This window comes from Pleurodeles waltl, chromosome 9, assembly GCF_031143425.1.
Source record: "Pleurodeles waltl isolate 20211129_DDA chromosome 9, aPleWal1.hap1.20221129, whole genome shotgun sequence".
Lineage (NCBI taxonomy): Eukaryota > Metazoa > Chordata > Amphibia > Caudata > Salamandridae > Pleurodeles > Pleurodeles waltl.
The window spans coordinates 628,923,402-628,942,765 of record NC_090448.1 but is presented as its reverse complement, the minus strand read 5'-3'; the positions used below and the strand labels follow the sequence as shown (position 1 = coordinate 628,942,765).

The 19,364-nt window shown below is 43.5% G+C and overlaps 1 protein-coding gene across 1 annotated transcript in view; it reads left to right on the top strand.

The window, feature by feature from the left end:
• The window catches only part of ARHGAP35 (Rho GTPase activating protein 35), a 425,684-nt gene that overhangs the window by 133,514 nt on the left and 272,806 nt on the right, over window positions 1-19,364 (top strand). Inside the window, exon 2 of the mRNA XM_069207659.1 lies at window positions 6,259-10,129. Within this exon, the coding sequence (XP_069063760.1) occupies window positions 6,452-10,129 (3,678 nt within the window). The 5' untranslated portion in view covers window positions 6,259-6,451. The remainder of the gene's footprint in view (window positions 1-6,258; window positions 10,130-19,364) is intronic.

Here is a 19,364-nt window from a genome sequence, read left to right as displayed (position 1 = left end):
TATTTGTAAATAAAAACATATATATTTACATGTTTGAGTGTTTTAAATGCACAAATGCATAGTCTCATACGTCAAGGAACTGCAAAATAAGGGAATAATTCGATAGCTTCTTGTGAAAACAGTTTCCATGCTCATACTGATAGTCCCCAAACCACTTTGAACCACTTTACCATTGTCAGAGCCACTAGGATTATGATACACTGTTCTTTATGTTATGCAGGAGAAAGGACAAATTATATTACACATTCACTAGCAGTATTATTTTTATCCATTTGAGCTTGAAACAACATTTTTGTGTAATCTGCAGTTCATGCATTTCTGATGTGGCAACGGTAGTACATCCATAATTATTGTGTAAAACTGCAGCCTCACTAGTCCTCACTGTTGGCGACTGTTTTAGCAATTATTTATTCACAAGTTAGGGTTCACAGTCAACTTTGTAAAATCTCATCTACAACCCCTGTGGGGTCAGCCATATCTAGGGGCCATTTTTAACACTCTGCTAGGGTTAGCATACACCATTGCAGCCTGGATACAAAACTTCAACCATCTGCTTTCTCAGTTTCAACAGAATCGCACTTCCACAGTCAAAGCCGTCATGCAGCTCTTGGGGATGACGGCATGTTTGCATTGCCATTGTACCCCATGCCAGACCCCACATGCGTCAGCTACAGAAGTGTCTGTCTCGTCAGATCCTGAAGACGACACTGTGACTGAGACCACTATTGTTGATAGACTGGCAAACTTAACATACTGCAGTGGTGGGCCACAACTCATTCTGACCACGGATGCATCCTTGACAGGTGGGAGAGCACGTCTTCAAAACTTCACAGTGCAGTGTCTTTAGAATTACACACACATTGTTCCATATGCATCATCTATCTGGAGCTTCAAGCAGAATTTCTAGCCCTCAAAGATTTCCTACCTCACCTCACACACAAATTTGTCCTTGTCCAGAAGGACAATATGACAGCAATGTATTATCAACAAAAACAGGGTGGGACATGATAGTTCCAGTTATCACAACTGGCACAAACAATATGGAAATGGGCTCATCACCACCACATTCACCTACTTGCGGAGTATCTCGCAGGGATGGACAATGACTTTGCAGACCTGCTCAGCAGGATGCATCAACAAGTCCACAAATGGGGATTCCACCCACAAGTCCTTCAAAAATACTTCCAAAGGTGGGAAAATCCTCAAGTAGATTTTCTTTTTTGCCACCGAAGAAAACGCAAAATGCCCAAACTTTGCATCCAGGTACCCTCACCCTGTCTCCAAGGGCAATGCTCTATTGATTTACTGGTCGGGGATATTTGTTTATGCTCTCCGCCTCTCCCACTCATTTCTATTTCTCAAGGTCAAACAGACGTTTCTAACTATGATACTGGTAGCACCCACATGGGCATGCCAACCTTGGTTCAAAACACTTCTGGACCTCTTCAAGTTCCTCACAAGAAGCTCCAATACAGGACAGATCTCCTCACACAGGATCACAGACAGATCAGTCATCCAGACCCCAAATTGCTCAGCCTAGCGATATGGCTCCTGAAGTCATAGAATTTGGTTATCCTAATTTACCTCCTGAATGTATGGAAATCTTGAATGAGGCACGCAGACCGACAACTAGAGCATGTAATGCAGCAAAATTGAAGCATTTCTTTTTCCACTGCCGGTCCAAACACATTGATCCAATTAAGGCTTCTGATCAAGAAATTATTTGCTACTTGCTTCATTTGCATCAAACTAACTTGGCTCACACTTCAGTCAGATTACATCTTACAGCTATAGCTACATACTTACAAAATAGAGAACACATTTCATTGTTCAGAAACTCAGTTGTTAAAACTTTCATGGAAGGACTTTAAATAGTAATTCAACCTAGACATCCACCTGTTCCATCATGGAATCTTAACATTGTGCTTACTAGACTCATTGCCCCCTCCATTTGAGCCACTTCACTCATATCCTGCTCAGTTCCTTTCATGGAAGGTAGCTTTTCTGGTTGCAGTCACATCACTTATGTGTCAGTAAGCTCCAGGCATTAACTCTAGAGGTAACTTTCTTTCAAATTCATAAAGATAAGTTGGTCCTTCACACAAACCCAGGATTCCTACCCAAAGTGGTGTCTCAATTTCATATCAATCAGATCATTTTCTTTGCCAGTTATTTTCCCACAACCTGATTCGTAACAGAGACCGCACTCCACACTGTAGATGTAAAGAGGGCACTCATACTATATTGACAAAACTGCTTAGGAAAACAAAACATCTTTTTGTGGCCTTTGCTTTGCCATGCAAGGGCAATCACATTTTCAAAAAATGGCACAGCTAAATGGCTGGTTAAATGTATACAAACATGTTATGCTAAGGCAAAAAGACAATTGCCACAAACTCCTAGCGGGGAAAAGGTTGCTACTGTGGCATTTTGGGGGAAATATTCCTTTACCTGACATGCAGAGCAGCTACTTGGTCTACACCACACACACTCATAATGCATTATAGTGTGGATGTACAAGCACACCAGCAAGCAAATGTAGGACAGGCTGTCCTAAGAACACTTTTCCAGACTACTGCAACTCCCACAGGCTTGCCACAGCATTTTCGATGACTGCTTTACAGTCTATGCAAAGCATGTGTATTTACAGCCACACATTCCTCCAATCAGAAAATGTTACTTACCCAGTAGACATCTGTTCGTGGCATGTAGTGCTGTAGAGTCACATGTGCCCACCACTCTCCCTGGACACCTATGGTTGTCGCTGTTACCTTATATTTGTTCACATGTTGATACACCTGCATGGATATCTCCTTCTCTATCCTTCCTTATCATTCCTCTTTAACAAAAGACTAGAGATGAGGAGTCACTCGATTCCGTGACTCACAAAACATCTTCTTGGAAGAAAAGAAACTTGTAACACTCTGGACCCAACACTAGAAGGCAGGAAAATGCAAGGCATGTGAATCTACAGCACTACATGCCACAAACAGATGTGTACTGGGTAAGTAACATTTTCCTTTTTATTTCTGACAGGAAATTAATCTTTTTAATTATAATAAAATGTCATTATTTCCAAAGTACCGGCTTGTAGCAGGAAAAAGGGAAATTCGGACCCCATAATTTGTGCATATTTTTCCTTCTTGCCAGTCACATCCCAGATAGTTGTCACCACTGCAGGACCTGTTCCAGTCCTGCACTGATGGACATGGAGAAGATTCAGCTCAATGTTAAGATGGAGCTTCCCAGATCTCAAGAGGCCCTATCTGCAGGAGCTGGGAAGCTGCAAGAGTGAGGAGAGGGTCCGTTTTTTATCAGTGCTCTACCTCCCCTCTGTGAGGACTCCACTAGAAGGAGAACCAATAAAGGACACCACTTAGGAAAAAGACAATTGTCCTTTTTGACATTGAGGACTTATAGGTCCAGGCGAGTAACAGTTCCAACTTGTTTTCCATCCAGGCGTGGGTCATCGTTGAAACGGAGACATTCAATTATGAAGGACCCTTCCACATAAAGGTACAACAGTTATTTTTATTTTCCGTACACAAATCAGTGAAGGCAAGAAGATTACCAGTGACATCTGACTGTGACTAGTCAAGCTTATTCTCAACCAAGACCATCATCCCCAGTTATCATTCCGTAATCTCCGTATGATCATCTTTCTTTGCTGCTTTCAACTACACAACACTGTTCCGTCAGTGACTACTCCTTCTCCTTCTCCTCTTTCTCCTGTGCCTTTGGCGCTTTTGTCTCCATCGAGACCACCTGTAGCACCAAGCACATTGTGGTCTCCACCTAGGTCCTGATCTCGTCCCAGATCAAGAATGAGATAGAAGTCACACTCAGCATTCTAAATATACCTCCTCTTCTAGACAGTCACTTAAGTGAAAACATTGGTCTAGGACGCATTCTTATTCCACAGCAATGACTTCCTCTGACACAAGGAAGTTCTCACCATGATTGATTCACTTGCAAGAGTTTCTCTGGTTTGTGACATTAGCACATTTCAGGAGATGGTCACCATCTGGGGTGCTAATAGGCTCAACAGTCCACTGCCAGCTTCAACAACCACAGGAGCAACACAAAAGGATGATGGATAGATGGATGGAGTGCTGAAATACATTCTTATTATTAACGTCAGTGCTAACCACTGTGTTATGTTCTGAATCCTGAGTTAGTGCTTCCCCAGACCAAGCAGTCTTAGAAAATGCCTACCAGTATGGTTGACATGTGAAGCCTACACCTTATAGTCCTTTGTAAAGTTCTCTGACACCTTATGAGAGGTACTATAAAACAAATGTTACATGAGTCAGAGAGGCTATGTAGAAATGAGAGAGGCCCTTATGGTTTTACTTCGTGTATGCACCTCATTTTTGTTTAAAAAAATAAAAAAATAATTCTCATTTCTTTTAGACCTAACAAAAAAAAAAAACATTCGCTTGTGTAATGTAGAATCTGACCTGAGGAGTCTGCTCCCTAAATAAAACCCAACTTTGAAAAGTTAGTCGCTGAGATGCATCTCCCACCTTCCCATTAAAATGTTTATATTTTTGCAATCTAAAATTATTATATCTTTAGTAATTCAAGTATTTGTTTGGTGTATACTTGTTTGTGTATTTTTTGTGAATTGCTGTTAAAATGTTTGAAATTTAAATCGTATACATTGCTTGGGAGTCCCCAGCTTCCAGTACTGTTTTAGTGGGTGTCCTCAGGTGTCAAATGGTTGGGAACCACTACTTTAAGCCATGTTGCACACCATGTAAAAATCATTGACGGAGTGAATATATTTTGCATAGGCAAAATATATTGGTATTGGCAATGCTTGTTCTAAGGGTGGGCTCGCTACTCTGTTCAGTGCTTCTGATCATTAATGGCGATCCTGTGAAGGAGAAAGAAAAGTCTCTTATCTGTAATCGCTTCAGGACATTCTCCCTTGAAATCGTAAGCAACCTTCCCTTCTCCCTGGTGGAATGGTTGAAAAAGGACTGAGGTAGCTGGAAGCTGTTGAGCATCATCCTGTAGGGATTTGAGTCCTTAAGGGTGCAGTGCTAGTGCCTATATGTCTCCGATTCCTTTTACCCCATTTCTTTGGGGAAAAAGTTTTTTAAATGATTTTTATTTTTTATTTTTTACAGAGAGGTTCCCTTTTTCTGATAACTTTTCTATTGCTAAATATTATTCATTTGGCCTTTTTAAAAGTAAATTAAATGATCTGGCCAATATAGCAGTTTTATAGTTTCACCAATTCGTAAGGATATGAAAATGAAAATATTGTCTTCTTGATGTAAGGCGAAAATGAAACACAAAAGAAGATATATTTTTAAAGAGTTGTTCCAGGATTCAAGTGGGCAGGACTATCCCGTCCTTATTATTTAAATTCGAGATTCCCCTGAAGGAGAAATAGTATTACGGGTAAGAAAACTTTGTCAGGTTCACAGATATGTAATCATACCTGTTAATTATGAATTTCATCCAAAGAAAGCCAGATCTATCATATTTCTTTCTTACCAACTAATCAGTCTCAGAGCATAAAATCAGTGCATTTAGTGGTAATTCCTAACCAAACAGAAGAGTTTTGCCATTTGTTTAGCTGTATATGATTCTTGAAAGATAAATCTTGAACATTCTAATTGTGAACATGGCCTTTTAGCTGAACCTTGCAGAGTGGCGTTATACTGAGATGATGTGCCACTGTTCCTGATGGACCCAGAGTGAAAGGAGGGTTTTCAAAACCCTCTCACTTTCTAAAGACTAAATGGTCTGCCTAAAAGACACTGTATGCACTGAAACTCCTTTTTTTTTTTTCTTTTTTTTTTTTTCTTTTTTACGACTTAAGAAAGCATTTCCTTTAATTTCTTCTCCATTCATCAAAACAGTGCAGTCTAGTAATTAACCTGTGGCTTTCAATAACATGCTTTAATTTGTTTTTCAAAAATTAACTAATAATATGAAAAGGGATAATGAGTAATGTATATATTAAGGCCTACTAAAGCAATCTGTTTTGATGCCATCTTAGATATTAGATATTACTAATCATTCGGCCTCATGATTGTATCTATTAAACTTTCCTGTTTAGAAAGTATTATGTTTAGTTCTTGATTTTTGTTCCTACCTCTGTATTTCCACAAAACATAATTCTAAATGATCTCACTACCATCTGCCTTGTTTCTTTAAACTTTTATTAATCCTTAAACTACTTCTGTTTGTTGGTCTTATTTTATAGCATCTTGATAATGACTCTTTTGCTTTTGTTTTTAGGGGAAACATAACCTGATCAGTGATGAAGACCAGTAAGAAAAGCATGGAGGCCATAAGAAAAGCAATCCAGGCGTTAAGAACACTGCGATAACTTCTCTCTTCCTCTTTCATCTGGTTGACAGCCTGTGCATGGGGCACTGGAATTGTACAACCAATTGGCTGCAAATGCTTTGGGCAGGATGAGTGAAGGATTATGATGATGGCAAGGAAGCAAGATGTCCGCATCCCTACCTACAACATCAGTGTGGTGGGATTGTCTGGAACTGAGAAGGAGAAGGGACAGTGCGGCATTGGCAAGTCATGCTTGTGCAATCGTTTTGTGCGACCAAGTGCAGACAACTTTTACCTTGACCACACCTCTGTTCTCAGCACAAGTGACTTCGGGGGACGGGTGGTCAATAATGACCACTTCCTGTTTTGGGGAGAGGTTGTGCGTTCCTTGGAGGACTACGTGGAGTGCAAAATCCATGTTGTGGAACAGACTGAATTTATTGATGACCAGACCTTTCAGCCCCACCGCAGTACTGCCCTGCAGCCGTACATTAAGCGAGCTGCAGCCACTAAACTGGCATCAGCTGAGAAGCTCATGTACTTTTGCACTGATCAACTTGGGCTGGAGCAGGACTTTGAGCAGAAGCAGATGCCAGATGGAAAGCTGTTGATTGATGGCTTCCTCCTGTGCATTGATGTCAGCAGGGGTATGAACAGAAACTTTGACGATCAGCTGAAGTTTGTTTTAAACCTTTACAATCAACTTGCAAAAACAAAAAAACCCATTGTGGTAGTTCTAATGAAGTGCGATGAAGGGGTAGAACGGTACATTCGAGATGCGCACGCTTTTGCCTTAAGCAAAAAAGCTCTTCAGGTAGTGGAGACGTCTGCTCGATCTAATGTGAACGTGGACTTGGCTTTCAGCACTTTAGTGCAGCTGATCGATAAGAGTAGGGGAAGGACGAAAATAATCCCCTATTTTGAGGCTCTAAAGCAGCAGAGCCAGCAGATCGCTGCTGCAAAGGACAAGTATGAATGGCTTATAAGTCGTCTGGTGAAGAACCACAATGAGACATGGTTGAATGTTAGCTGCCGTATGAAAACTTGCTCAGAATTTCAGGAGTATGTTTATCTTGAAGGGACTCTAAAAGCCAAGAAGCTGTTTACCCAGCATGCATTGCGCCTTAAGCAGGAGCATATTGAACGACGGCGGCGAACCTACCATGAAATTTTTCCCAATGCATTGGATGCCCTGATCCCTAACCTTGAGGAAATAGACCACTTAAGCTGGGGTAAAGTGGCCAAACTGCTGGAAACAAAGTCAGAATTCTCAAAGTGGTTCGTAGTTCTGGAGGAGACCCCATGGGACATGACTAGTCACATTGACAACACAGAGGATGATCGCATTCCGTATGATCTTACCAAAACCCAGGCTGTGGAAGATATCTATGGAGCCCATCTGGAGAAGCTGAGAAATGCCAGGAAAAGGGCAGAAATGAGAAGCTCTTTCAAAGACAATCTAGAAAGGTCTTTGTTCATAACGCCTGGAAAACCCTGGGAGGAGGCTCGCAGCTTTATCATGAGTGAGGAATTTTACCAGTGGCTAGATGAATCTGTTTATATGGAGATATATAGCAAACACCAAAAAGAAATAATTGAGAAAGCCAAGGAAGAGTTTCAGGAGCTGCTGCTGGAGTATTCAGAGTTGTTTTATGAGCTAGGGCTTGATGCTAAACCTAGCAAGGAGAAAATGGGCGTCATTCAAGAGGTTCTTGGGGAAGAGCAGAGATTTAAGGCTTTACAGAAGTTGCAGGCGGAGCGTGATGCTCTTATCTTGAAGCACATTCACTTTTTGTTTCACCCTACAAAGGACACCTGCCCTAGCAATCCTGTTTGTGTAGACACTAAAATTGAACAGTTAATTAGTTCTAGATTTATAAGGTCCTTTGATCGCTACCCAAATAATGCCCTTTCGGACTCCAGCGTAGATAGGATCAACCTTGTTATTCTGGGGAAAGATGGACTGGCAAGAGAGCTGGCAAATGAGATCCGGGCTCTTTGCACAAATGATGACAAATTTGTCATAGAGGGTAAAATGTATGAACTGTCCTTGAGACCCATTGAGGGGAATGTACGACTTCCTGTTAATTCCTTTCAAACACCAACATTTCAGCCCCATGGATGCCTCTGTCTCTATAACTCTAAGGAGTCCCTCTCTTATGTAGTTGAAAGTATTGAAAAAAACAGAGAATCCAGTATGGGACGTAGGGACAATTATTTACTTCATCTGCCACTGACACTAATCCTTGTAAACAAGAGAGGGGGTGACACAAGTGGGGAAACAGCACACAGTCTAATACAGCAAGGGATGCATACTGCAAGCAAGCTTCAGTGCATGTTTCTTGATCCAGCCTCAACAGGCATTGGATATGGACGTAATATTAATGAAAAACACATTAGTCAGGTACTGAGGGGCCTTCTAGAATCGAAGAGAAACTTGAATCTTGTGAGTTCCTCATCCAGCATAAAAGACCTTTGTGACTGTGACCTTCGCATTGTTATGTGTTTAATGTGTGGGGATCCATTCAACACAGAAGACATTTTGCTACCTATCCTTAAATCTCCAACCTGCAGGCCTTCCCAGAGTGCTAGCAGCAATTCTGTGCTCCTAGAATTGCAAATAGGAACTCAGAAAAAGCGGATTGAACTGTCTGTCCTTTCATACCATTCTTCTTTTAGTGTTCGAAAAAGCCGCTTGGTTCATGGATATATTGTCTTCTATTCTGCCAAACGTAGGGCATCCATGGCAATGTTGCGTGCCTTCCTATGTGAAGTTCAGGATATCATACCTATTCAACTTGTGGCACTCACTGATGGTTTGACTGGCTTTCTAGACAATGATGTGAGTCGAGAGCAACTAACTGAGGGTGAGGAAATAGCTCAGGATATAGATGGCAAGTTTACAACCATCCCTTTTAGCAAAGTTCAACCTAAGCTTGAGATCTTTAGCCCTTTTTTCAAAGATGTGGTGGAAAAGAGAAACATCATAGAAGCAACACACATGTATGACAACACTGCTGAGGCCTGCAGTGCCACAGAGGAGGTGTTTAATTCACCCCGTGCTGGCTCGCCCCTCTGCAACTCCACTCTCCATGATTCCGAAGATGACCCTGAGCTACCATCCCATCAGATCTTTATGAGAGAGGATCCCTACCTTGCATCTCTGCCCAAAGATCCTTGCAAGCACTATGAGCTCGACGGAAATGATAGTCTTTCTTACATCTCTGTCATGAACACTTTTGAAAGCAAGCTGAGCAACAAAGTACCTCCACCTGTAAAACCAAAGCCTCCCACACCTTTCGACATTTGTAAGGCAGACCTGCCTTACCTGGAAGCTTCCAGCAGGGATGCTCAGAGAAAGTCTTCTGTAGGTTGGGCGCCTTTGGATGGGTTTGATCCATCTGATTATGCGGAGCCCATGGACTCTGTGGTGAAGCCCAGGAGTGAAGAGGAAAATATCTATTCTGTGCCACATGATAGCACCCAGGGAAAGATTATCACCATCCGCAATATCAACAAACCACAACCCAATGGCAGTGGGAATGGGTCCGATAGTGAAATGGACACAAGCTCTTTGGAGCGCCGGAAGATGTCCATTGTGAGTAAACCTCTACTGTATCGGAACAAGTGTCCTAAGTTAGGGAGATTTGCCAGCTACAGACCCAGTGTAACTGTTGGAAGTGATGATGAACTAGGGCACATTAAGAAAAAGGAGGACGATCTTAGTTCAAAGGGAGATAACGCAGTTATTCCATATGAAACCGACCCAGAGGATCCTTGGAGGAAGAACATCCTGCGCAGTCTGAGGAAAACTGCAAAGGTAAGAGTTTTTTGTAAGATAGTGATGGGGAAGAAAAGGAAGACTGTGAGGAGTATGAGCGTACGTAGAGAGTACGGGCAAAAATGTAAGTTGATAAAAGCTAATTCGTTGGAAATCTGCCTCCATTTCTGCTGCTCATCTTCATTCTTTGGTGCCACACTCCTTTCTATCAGAACCTTTGTGCTGTTACTGATTCACTGATTGCTACCTACCCTTTCTATAAAATGTTGCTTACAGTATTGATTTAATGAGGCAGTTTAAGCGCCAGGTATGATGCGGCAGTGAATGTAGGCGTATGAAAAATGCAGCTATTCTAATAGCGGAGCAGATATGGTATATAAATGCGAGGGAAATACAGTTGAGGCAGAGGAGCAGAAGTGTTAGAACTCTGCAAGCTGAAGACCAGGTGTTGTGTAATTGTAGACAAAGGAACAACAGCTAGGTGTTCATGTACACAAAAAAGGAGTGAAAAAACGGTGCACTTTGAGGGTCATTAATGAGTTATCATTGTAAGCAATGGAGTGGTCTGCCAGTGCAGCAATGGGAAAACAAGGTATGTAATGATGTGGGCAATTTAATATATGCATATATTTGCTTATAGAATGAACACTCACCCATTGGCTTCGTGGCCCTATAAACTATGAAGGGAGTTAACAATGGACAAGTAATGCGAAGAATTCGGTAGCTTGGTACTGAAAGAAGAAATAGAAGAAAGTGAGCAGTTTGGAAGATCAGACTGCAGTGTTTTCAGCCACGCAGAACAGGAGGCAAAGGCCGTTCTGACAGGAAGTGGAAAAGTACAATAATCGTGTGAGCACAATCTGAAGGGTTTAATGTATTAGAAACAATTGTTTATTGTTGTACAATTTAACCCCCTTAGCTGTCAGGCCTTTTCCCTCCTCAGGTGCCAGGCCTTTTTTGGGCTATTTGGGGCAGTTCGCGCTTAGGCCCTCATAACTTTTTGTCCACATACGCTACCCACGCCAAATTTGCATCTTTTTTTCCCAACATCCTAGGACTTCTACAGGTACTCAGAGTTTGTGGGTTCCCCTGCAGGACACCAAGAAATTAGCCAAAATACAGCAAAACGGTTGTTTTTATAAAACAAAAAAAATGGGGGAGAAAAGGGCAGCAGAAAAAGGCTCGTGTTTCCCCCCCCCCCTGAAAATGGCATCAACAAAGGGTTTGTGGTGCTAAAATCACCATCTTCCCAGCTTTCTGGAACAGGCAGACTTGAATCGGAAAACCCAATTTTCCAACACAACATTGGCATTTTACTGGGACATACCCTATTTTTGTGTGCTTTCAGCCTCCTTCCAGTTAGTGACAGAAATGGTTGTGAAACCAATGCTGGATCCCAGAAAGCTAACCATCTCTGAAAAGTAGAAACAAATCTGAATTCAGCAAGGGGTAATTTGTGTAGATCCTACAAGGTTTTCCTACGGAAAATAACAGCTGAAATAAAAATATATTGAAATTGAGGTGAAAAAACAGCCATTTTTCTCTACGTTTTACTCTGTAACTTTTTCCTGCGATGTCAGATTTTGTTAAAGCAATATCCCGTTACATCTGCTGGACACTTATGGTTGTGGGGATATATAGTGTTTGTTGGTCCATCAAGAACCCTGGGTACCCAGATCCAATAAGTAAGCTGCACCTTGCCATGGGTTTTCATTCTATACCGGGTATACAGCAATTCATTTGCAGAAATATAAAGAGTGAAAAATAGGTATCAAGAAAACCTTTGTATTTCCAAACTGGGCACAAGATAAGGTGTTGAGAAACAGTGGTTATTTGCACATCTCTGAATTCTGGTTTCCCCGTACTAGCATGTGAATTACAGGGCATTTCCCAAATAGACGTCTTTTTTGACACACTGTCTTACATTTGGAAGGGAAATAATGTAGAGAAAGACAAGGGGCACTAACACTTGTTCTGCAAGTCTCCCGATAAAAATGGTACCTCACTTGCATAGGTAGACCTAATGCCCACGACAGGAAACGCAACATGGACACATCACATTTTCCCCAAAGAAAACTGACGTGTTTTTTTGGAAAGTGCCTAGCTGTGGATTTTGGCCTCTCTCTCAGCCGGCACCTAGGAAAACCTACCAAACCTGTGCATTTTTGAAACACAGACACCTAGGGAAATCCGAGATGGGGTGACTTGTGGGGCTCTCACCAGGTTCTGTTACCCAGACTCCTTTGCAAACCTCAAATTTTGGCCCAAACCCCTCCCTTTTTTCCTCACATTTCGGTGACAAAGTTCTGGAATTTGAGAGGAGCCACACATTTGCCTGCAACCAGTGTGACCCCCCCCCCCCCCCCCCCCCCCCCCCTCCCAAGTCTCCCGGTAAAAATGGTACCTTACTTGTGTGGGTAGGCCTAGTGCCTGCAATAGGAAATGTCCCAAAACGCTATGTGGACACATCACATTTTCCCATAGAAAACAGAGCTGTTTTTTGCAAAGTGCCAAGCTGTGGATTTTGGCCTCTAGCTCAGCCGGCATATAGGGAAACCTACCTAACCTGTGCATTTTTTTTTAAAACTAGACACTTAGGGGAATCCAGGATGGAGAGACTTGTGGGGCTCTCACCAGGTTCTGTCGCCCAGAATCCTTTGCAAACCTCAAAATTTGGCCAAAAAACCACTTTTTTCTCACATTTTGGTGACAAAGTTCTGGAATCTGAGAGGAGCCATAAATTTATTTTCACCCAGCATTCCCCCAAGTCTCCCGATTAAAAGTAGTACCTCACTTGTGTGAGTAGGCCTAGTGCCCGCAAAAGGTAATGCCCCAAAACACTATGTGGACACATCAAAATGATCAAATACTAAACTACCTCTTTTTGTGGGAGGTGGGGATCTGTGTTTTTGGTCATGGGCTCAGCAGCCATATAGGGAAACCTACCAAATCCAAATTTTTCTGAAAGCTACACACCCGAGGGAATCCAGAGAGGTGTGACTTGTGTGGATTCCCCAATGTTTTTTTACCCAGAATCCTCAGCAAACCACAAATTTAGCTAAAAAAAAATCAAAATTTTCCCACATTTCTGTGTGGGATCACTGCACTGGGACACATTTCCACCCAACGTTCCCCTCAGTCTCCCGGTAAAAATGCTACCTCACTTGTTTAGGTGGGTCAAGTGCCTGTGACAGGGAAGAGCCAAAAACATGTTGAAATTGAGGGGGAACCAAAGCGGGTACAAAAGTGCAGTTTGGGAAGAAAAAATACATTTTTAGGCTGACAAGTGCGGCAGAATTTTTATCGGTATAGATGAGACAATGGTGGGTGGTAGGAATTTTGTGGATTCCTTCAGATTCCGGAAGGTTCTATCACAAAAATGTGGGAAAAATATGTGATTTCCAGCAAATTTGGAGTCTTACAGGGCATTGTGGATAAGAACATGGTGTGGGGTGCATGTAAAGCACACCACCCTGGAATCACCCAGATGTTTATTTTTCAGATGTGTCTAGGTTTTGTGGAGTTTTCTACATGGCAGCGTCCCAAAGTCCAAAAAGTGCAGCCCTCACCATTCCAAGTGGAACGATTTTGAGATTTAGCCAAGCTCTCATTGCCCAAATGTAAAACCAAAACCCAAAATAATCAAATGTCCTCTTGCTTGCCGTGGGATAAGATGTTTTAGTGTGCAGGGGAGAGCTGAAAGAATGTTACCCCCTTTAGTTGGGGAGGGGGCATAACCAGTCCCATACTGGTTGGTAGCCACCACCGCATTATTTTTTTGTTTTTGTTTTATTCCCTAGCATCTAGTAAACTTTTGTGTAAAGGTTTCAAGCTGTTTTTCTTCAAAAAGTCTTTCAAGTCACGAGGTATAGTGACTCCTCTTGCAGGTAATGCACATGGGCATCAACTCCACTGTTAGATTGTTTTCTTCTGCGGTTGGATCCGGCCATGTTTCACTGAGCTCAGAGTCAAGGCTGTTTTTTCAGACTTTTCCATTCGGGATACCTTCCCCACCATTGGTATTGTTTTTTCAAATGCATATTCCATTCCTTGCGTTATGGAACGAGAAGCAATAACCTGTTGGATTGCTGCATTGAGACAGAGGACATTCAGGCTGTCATTTTCTCAATTTTCCCCTGTAGAGAATAAACTCCTGATGTAATGGGATCCCTTCAGTTTTTGCCCTAACTGCCACGTGAAGTTCCCGGGGGCCGACCAACACTGGGTTGCAAAGCACGCAAGTCTTTTCGATCATAAAAAACACTAAGGGATCGAATGGCCCGCCGTTGTGGCATCTTCTAACAAAAAGATGTTGAGTCGGAGCCAGAGGAAGAGTTTACAAGAGGCCGCAGCAACTGAGGAAGAAGCTTTTTCATTGAAGACTCTGAGTTGGATGTGGACATGGTCCTTGAAATGCAAGCTCTTCCTCCGGTGCAGTGTACAGTGAGTACTGGCTCCCCGTACCCTTCCCAAAACAGCATCTTCCACCGAAGCGAAGGCTAGTGGGCTACCACTGCCATAAGGCCATGGTCGGCACAAAAAAAAAAAAACGAATTTAGATGCCCCGCCATTGAGCTCTGCACAGAAAATGAAACCTAAACATTCCAGTTCGGTTCCAAACCAACAATCTTCCGCTTAGGCACCGAAAGCTCTGCGTTCCTGCTTGGCATCAACCACCTTGGTGCTGACTGTTTCGGCATTGAAACAAAAAGGCAGTTAGGCACCACCCCTGCACCCGCGAAAGGGAATGATGAGGCATATGGAGGACATCTTTAAAGATCCTGCCAGGGCAAGCATCATCACACCGCATGTAGAGAAAAAACTGTTTAAAGCGTCACTCTCAGACCCTATTTTTATTAGAGGTCAGATTCCCTGGTGGTTTCTAATGCTAGGAAAATAGCTAATTCGTAGCCTCTAGCAATGCTTCACCTGCTTACAAGGTGCATAAGCTCCTTGATGCTTCTGGAAAGCGGGTTCCAGCCCAGCCTGCCAATCATATGCGTATAGCTAACACACAAGGTATCCTAGCAAGATATGACACTGCCCACTGGATGAGATGGGGGAGCTCCTCCAATACCACCCAGTGGAGCACAGAAAGGGTGGGCAAGAAATCATCGGCGAGGGCAAGCTTATTTCAAATAGTTCTATCTGCTGTGCCTTAGACTCTTCTTACACGACCTCGAGCGGAATAAATACTAGCGTCCTTTTACACCAGAATGCGTGACTATGCATTTCTGGATTCAAGCCAGCGGTACAACAGACTATTCTTAATGTATTGTTTGATAAGAAGCATCTTTCCAGCTCAGAGGTCGATCAGACACGAGGAAAGGAGAAAAAAAGACAATGAAGTGGCTATATCTGTGGGTTCCTTGCACACCCCTGCTGCATGTGGTTCTTTTCACCGGCAGTTATATAAACCTACCACCATGGCCATGGACACCTTATTTTGGCATAAAAGCCAGATGCACACGTCCTCCCATAGAGGCTCCCATAGAGGTTCCTATAGGGGTTCCTATAGGGGAAACCACAATAAAAGAAGAGGAAAAACACCCTTCCCATATGGCTCATCCCCTGCCACAAAACCGTGTCACAACCCCACCCACCCTCTAATTACTAAGCATCTGTCGGAGGGGACGTCTAAAACCATTTTTTCCGGCCTGGCAAAACATAACAGATGACTGGGTGAAAGGTATTATCCAAGATCTTTACTGTCTGGAGCTCATTTCCACACCTCTAAACATTCCCCATTGCACTCACAACATTTCTCCAGAACACATCACTCTCATAAACAAAAGGAGCCATAGAACCTGTACCGCCACACCTTCAAGGAACAGGAGTATACTCTTTGAACTTTCTGATTCCCCAAAAGGACAGTTCGTTAAGGCCTAGTCTTGATCTTAGGCCTTCAGATTATTACATCCTGTCAGAGCATTTTCACATGGTAACACTCCAGGGTGTGATGACACTCTTTCAACAAAGTGATTTCCTCTCAGTTTTAAACCTGAAGGATGCATACCTTCACATCTCTATGCATTGAGCGCAGTGCAAATACCTCAGATTTGTAATCGTAGGCAAACGCTACCAATTCAGTGTATTTCTGTTTGGAGTAATGACTGCACCATGGGTGTTCTCAAAATGTCTAGCATTGGTAGCAGCTCACTTATCCAGACAAAATATTCACATTTTCCCATATCTGGATGACTGACTTATCAAGCCTGCTCACTCAAACTTTGCCTACATCGCATTCTTGTCACCATAATCTTGCTTCATCAGCTAGGCTTTACTATAAACTTCAAAAAATCTCATCTACAGCCTCTTCAGATCCAACTCCATGTAAGGACTGTCTGAAGACGCAGCTGGGTTTAGCTTATTCCAGTGCGGCAAGGATACAAAATATTCAAACACAACTTTCTTGTTTTGGCCCCAGTCATCGTCTCAGTCAGGTGTGTCATGAGACGTCTTAAGGGAGGTGGGGGGGACTGACACTCTACAGCTGTCTCGCCTATCTCAGACAATATGGCATTGGGCCATTCACCACAACATCCGTTTACCCCTCACCAGGATCAAGCAACAAGTCCATGAGTGGGAACTCCACCCTCAAGTCCTGCTTCCTAAAGTGGGGGTTCCCAGACATAGACCTATTCACAACAAAATGCAAAATGCCCACACTTTGCCTCCAGGTTCCCGCACCCTCTGTCCAAGGGCAGTGCTCTTTGGATGAAGTGGTCTGGGATATTTGCCTTTGCTTTTTCACCTCTCCCTCCCCTTCTGTTTCAGAAGCTCAGGCAAACATCCCTCATGTTAATCCTAGTGGCCCCCCCACATGGGCCCGTCAACTGTGGTTCCACCACTCTTCTGGAATTATCTGCAGTTCTCACAAGAAGCTTCCCCTCTGCCTGACCTTCTCACTGACCACCACAGAAAACTCAGACCCCAGATCCCAAGAAATTAAATATTGCGATATGGCTCCTGAAGTCATAGAATTTGACCTTAACTTTGTTCCAGAATGCATGGACATTCTTAAGGAAGCATGTAGACCCACTACTAGGGGATGTTATGCAGTAAAATGAAAATGTTTTGTTTGCTACTATCTATTCAAACCGTGGGACCCTTTCACAGTTTAAGTGCAAGGCTTTCTTTCCTACGTCATTCATTTGCGAAAAGCAAACTTAGCATACACTTCCATAAGAGTACATTTAGAACAAGAAACATTCTTCTCTTCAGATCCCAGTCATTTAGGCCTTTATGGAAGGACTTAAGAGTGATTCCGCCAAGGACACCTCCAGTACCTTCTTGGAACATAAATATTGTACTCGCACGACTTATGGGCCCACCATTTGAGCCTTTACATTCATGGCCTTTAGATTTTTTTGTCTTGTAAAGTGGCATTTCTAGTTGCTATCACTTCACTCAAGCAGGTTCCAGGCTTCAACCCTGCAAGGACCCTTCTACCAAATGCAGTAGGATAAATTAGTTCTTCGCACCAACCCAAAATTCTTACCAAAGGTGGTTTCTCAATTCCACCTACATCAGTCTATTGAATTGACAATCTTCTTCTGCAACTGTAAGAAGCTGGCCTGGTGTTTGGTGGGTACCTAAGGTACTTAAACCTTATATCAGGCCCAGGTATCTCCTCTTAGTGAAGTGTAGGCAGTATCTAGAAGACAGGCTCTCTAGAAGTAGCTGTGGATGAGCAGCCAAAGCTTATCTAGGAGACATGCAAAGCTCATGCAAAACCACTGTAGTCACACAATGCTAACACACATGAAAGAAAACAGTTGTACAAAAATAAAGGTACTTTATTTTTGGAACACAATACCACAAAAACTGTGCAAATAGCAATAACCAATAGTGACTCTAGGGGGATCCCAAACCAAATACTAAATAAAAATGGAATGTGAACATAAGGCCCCCACCGATGTTAGTGAAATGTGTAGAGCGGAGCTTCGAGTACTGGAAAACCACAGAGGTAAGTAACACAGTACCTCCCAGCGACCAGGAAAGCAGGAGTAAATCACTGGAATTTTCCCAAACCACTCAAAAAGGTAGGTAAAGAAGACACCCAGAGAAGACTGCAAGAAACCAGTTGTGTATTCCTGGAGAAGAAGACCTGTGGAAAGAGGGGACCATGTCCAAAAGTTACAGTGGAGTCCAGGAGGAGTAGGAACTACTACCCACCCTGCTGTACTTGCAGGAGTTGGTAGATGGTGAGCAAGAACATGTCAGCACTGCAGCCCTGGAGCCGGAGAAGAGTTCCTGACAGATGCAGAAGATGTCCCACGCCGGAGTGAAGATTGCAGACGGGTGTCGGTGCAGGAATTCCATCAACTGGCCTTGGCAAAGGCAAACTCACGGTTAGTGGAAAAGTGGTGCTGCTGGGGACCAGCCAGGCCCAGGAGGACTCAACCCAGGAGGGGGAGTCACAGGGGACCCTCAGTGACACAGCGGTCCCACAAGAGTGTAGGCAGCACCCACGGGAGTCCCTCAGGACAGGGACATAGAAGTTGCAGAAGAAGCCCACACATCACTACAGAAAGGAATCCCACACAGCAGGAGAACCACTCGGAGGGCTGTGCGTCGGAGGAAGGAGTGCTGGGGACTGGAGCTTTACGTTACCTAAGATCCCGTGGAGGGGGTGTAAACAAGCCTTGTCAGCTGCAAGAGGCGCAGTGCACGGTGCTACTGCCCTGCATGGAAAGGCAAGGGCTTACCTCCACAAAAGTTGGACAGCTGGCAGAGAGGACCAAGGGGACTACTCCGGACCATCACCTGTGATGCAGGATCCACACAGCTCAAAATGAGGGGAGATCTACGCATCCAGTCATTGTTGCAGCATCTTTCTTCTAGTGCAGACTGAAGACACCTTGCCCTCAAAGGATGCACAGCTGGTGTAAATGTTGCCGTTTCTGGCAGGAGCCCTGGAAACAGTGTTGCAGAAGAGTTCTTCTTGGAGGCAGATTGTAGGATCCTGGAGGTTCCAGTTGCAGTTCCAGAGGCTAGAAGTTGAAGTAGAGGTCGCCGTGGAGTCCTGCTGGAATCTTGCAAGCCAAATCTGAGGACCCACCCGACAGAGAGACCCTAAATAGCCCTGAAAGGGGGATTGGTCACCTAGCCAGGTAAGCACCTATCAGGAGAGGGCTCTGACGTCACCTGCCATGCCACTCAGATGCTCCCAGAGTACCCTGCCAACCTTGGAAACAAGATGGCAGAACCCAGGGACCCCTTGGGGGAGCTCTTAGCACCACCCTTGGAGTGGTGATAGACATGGGAGTGG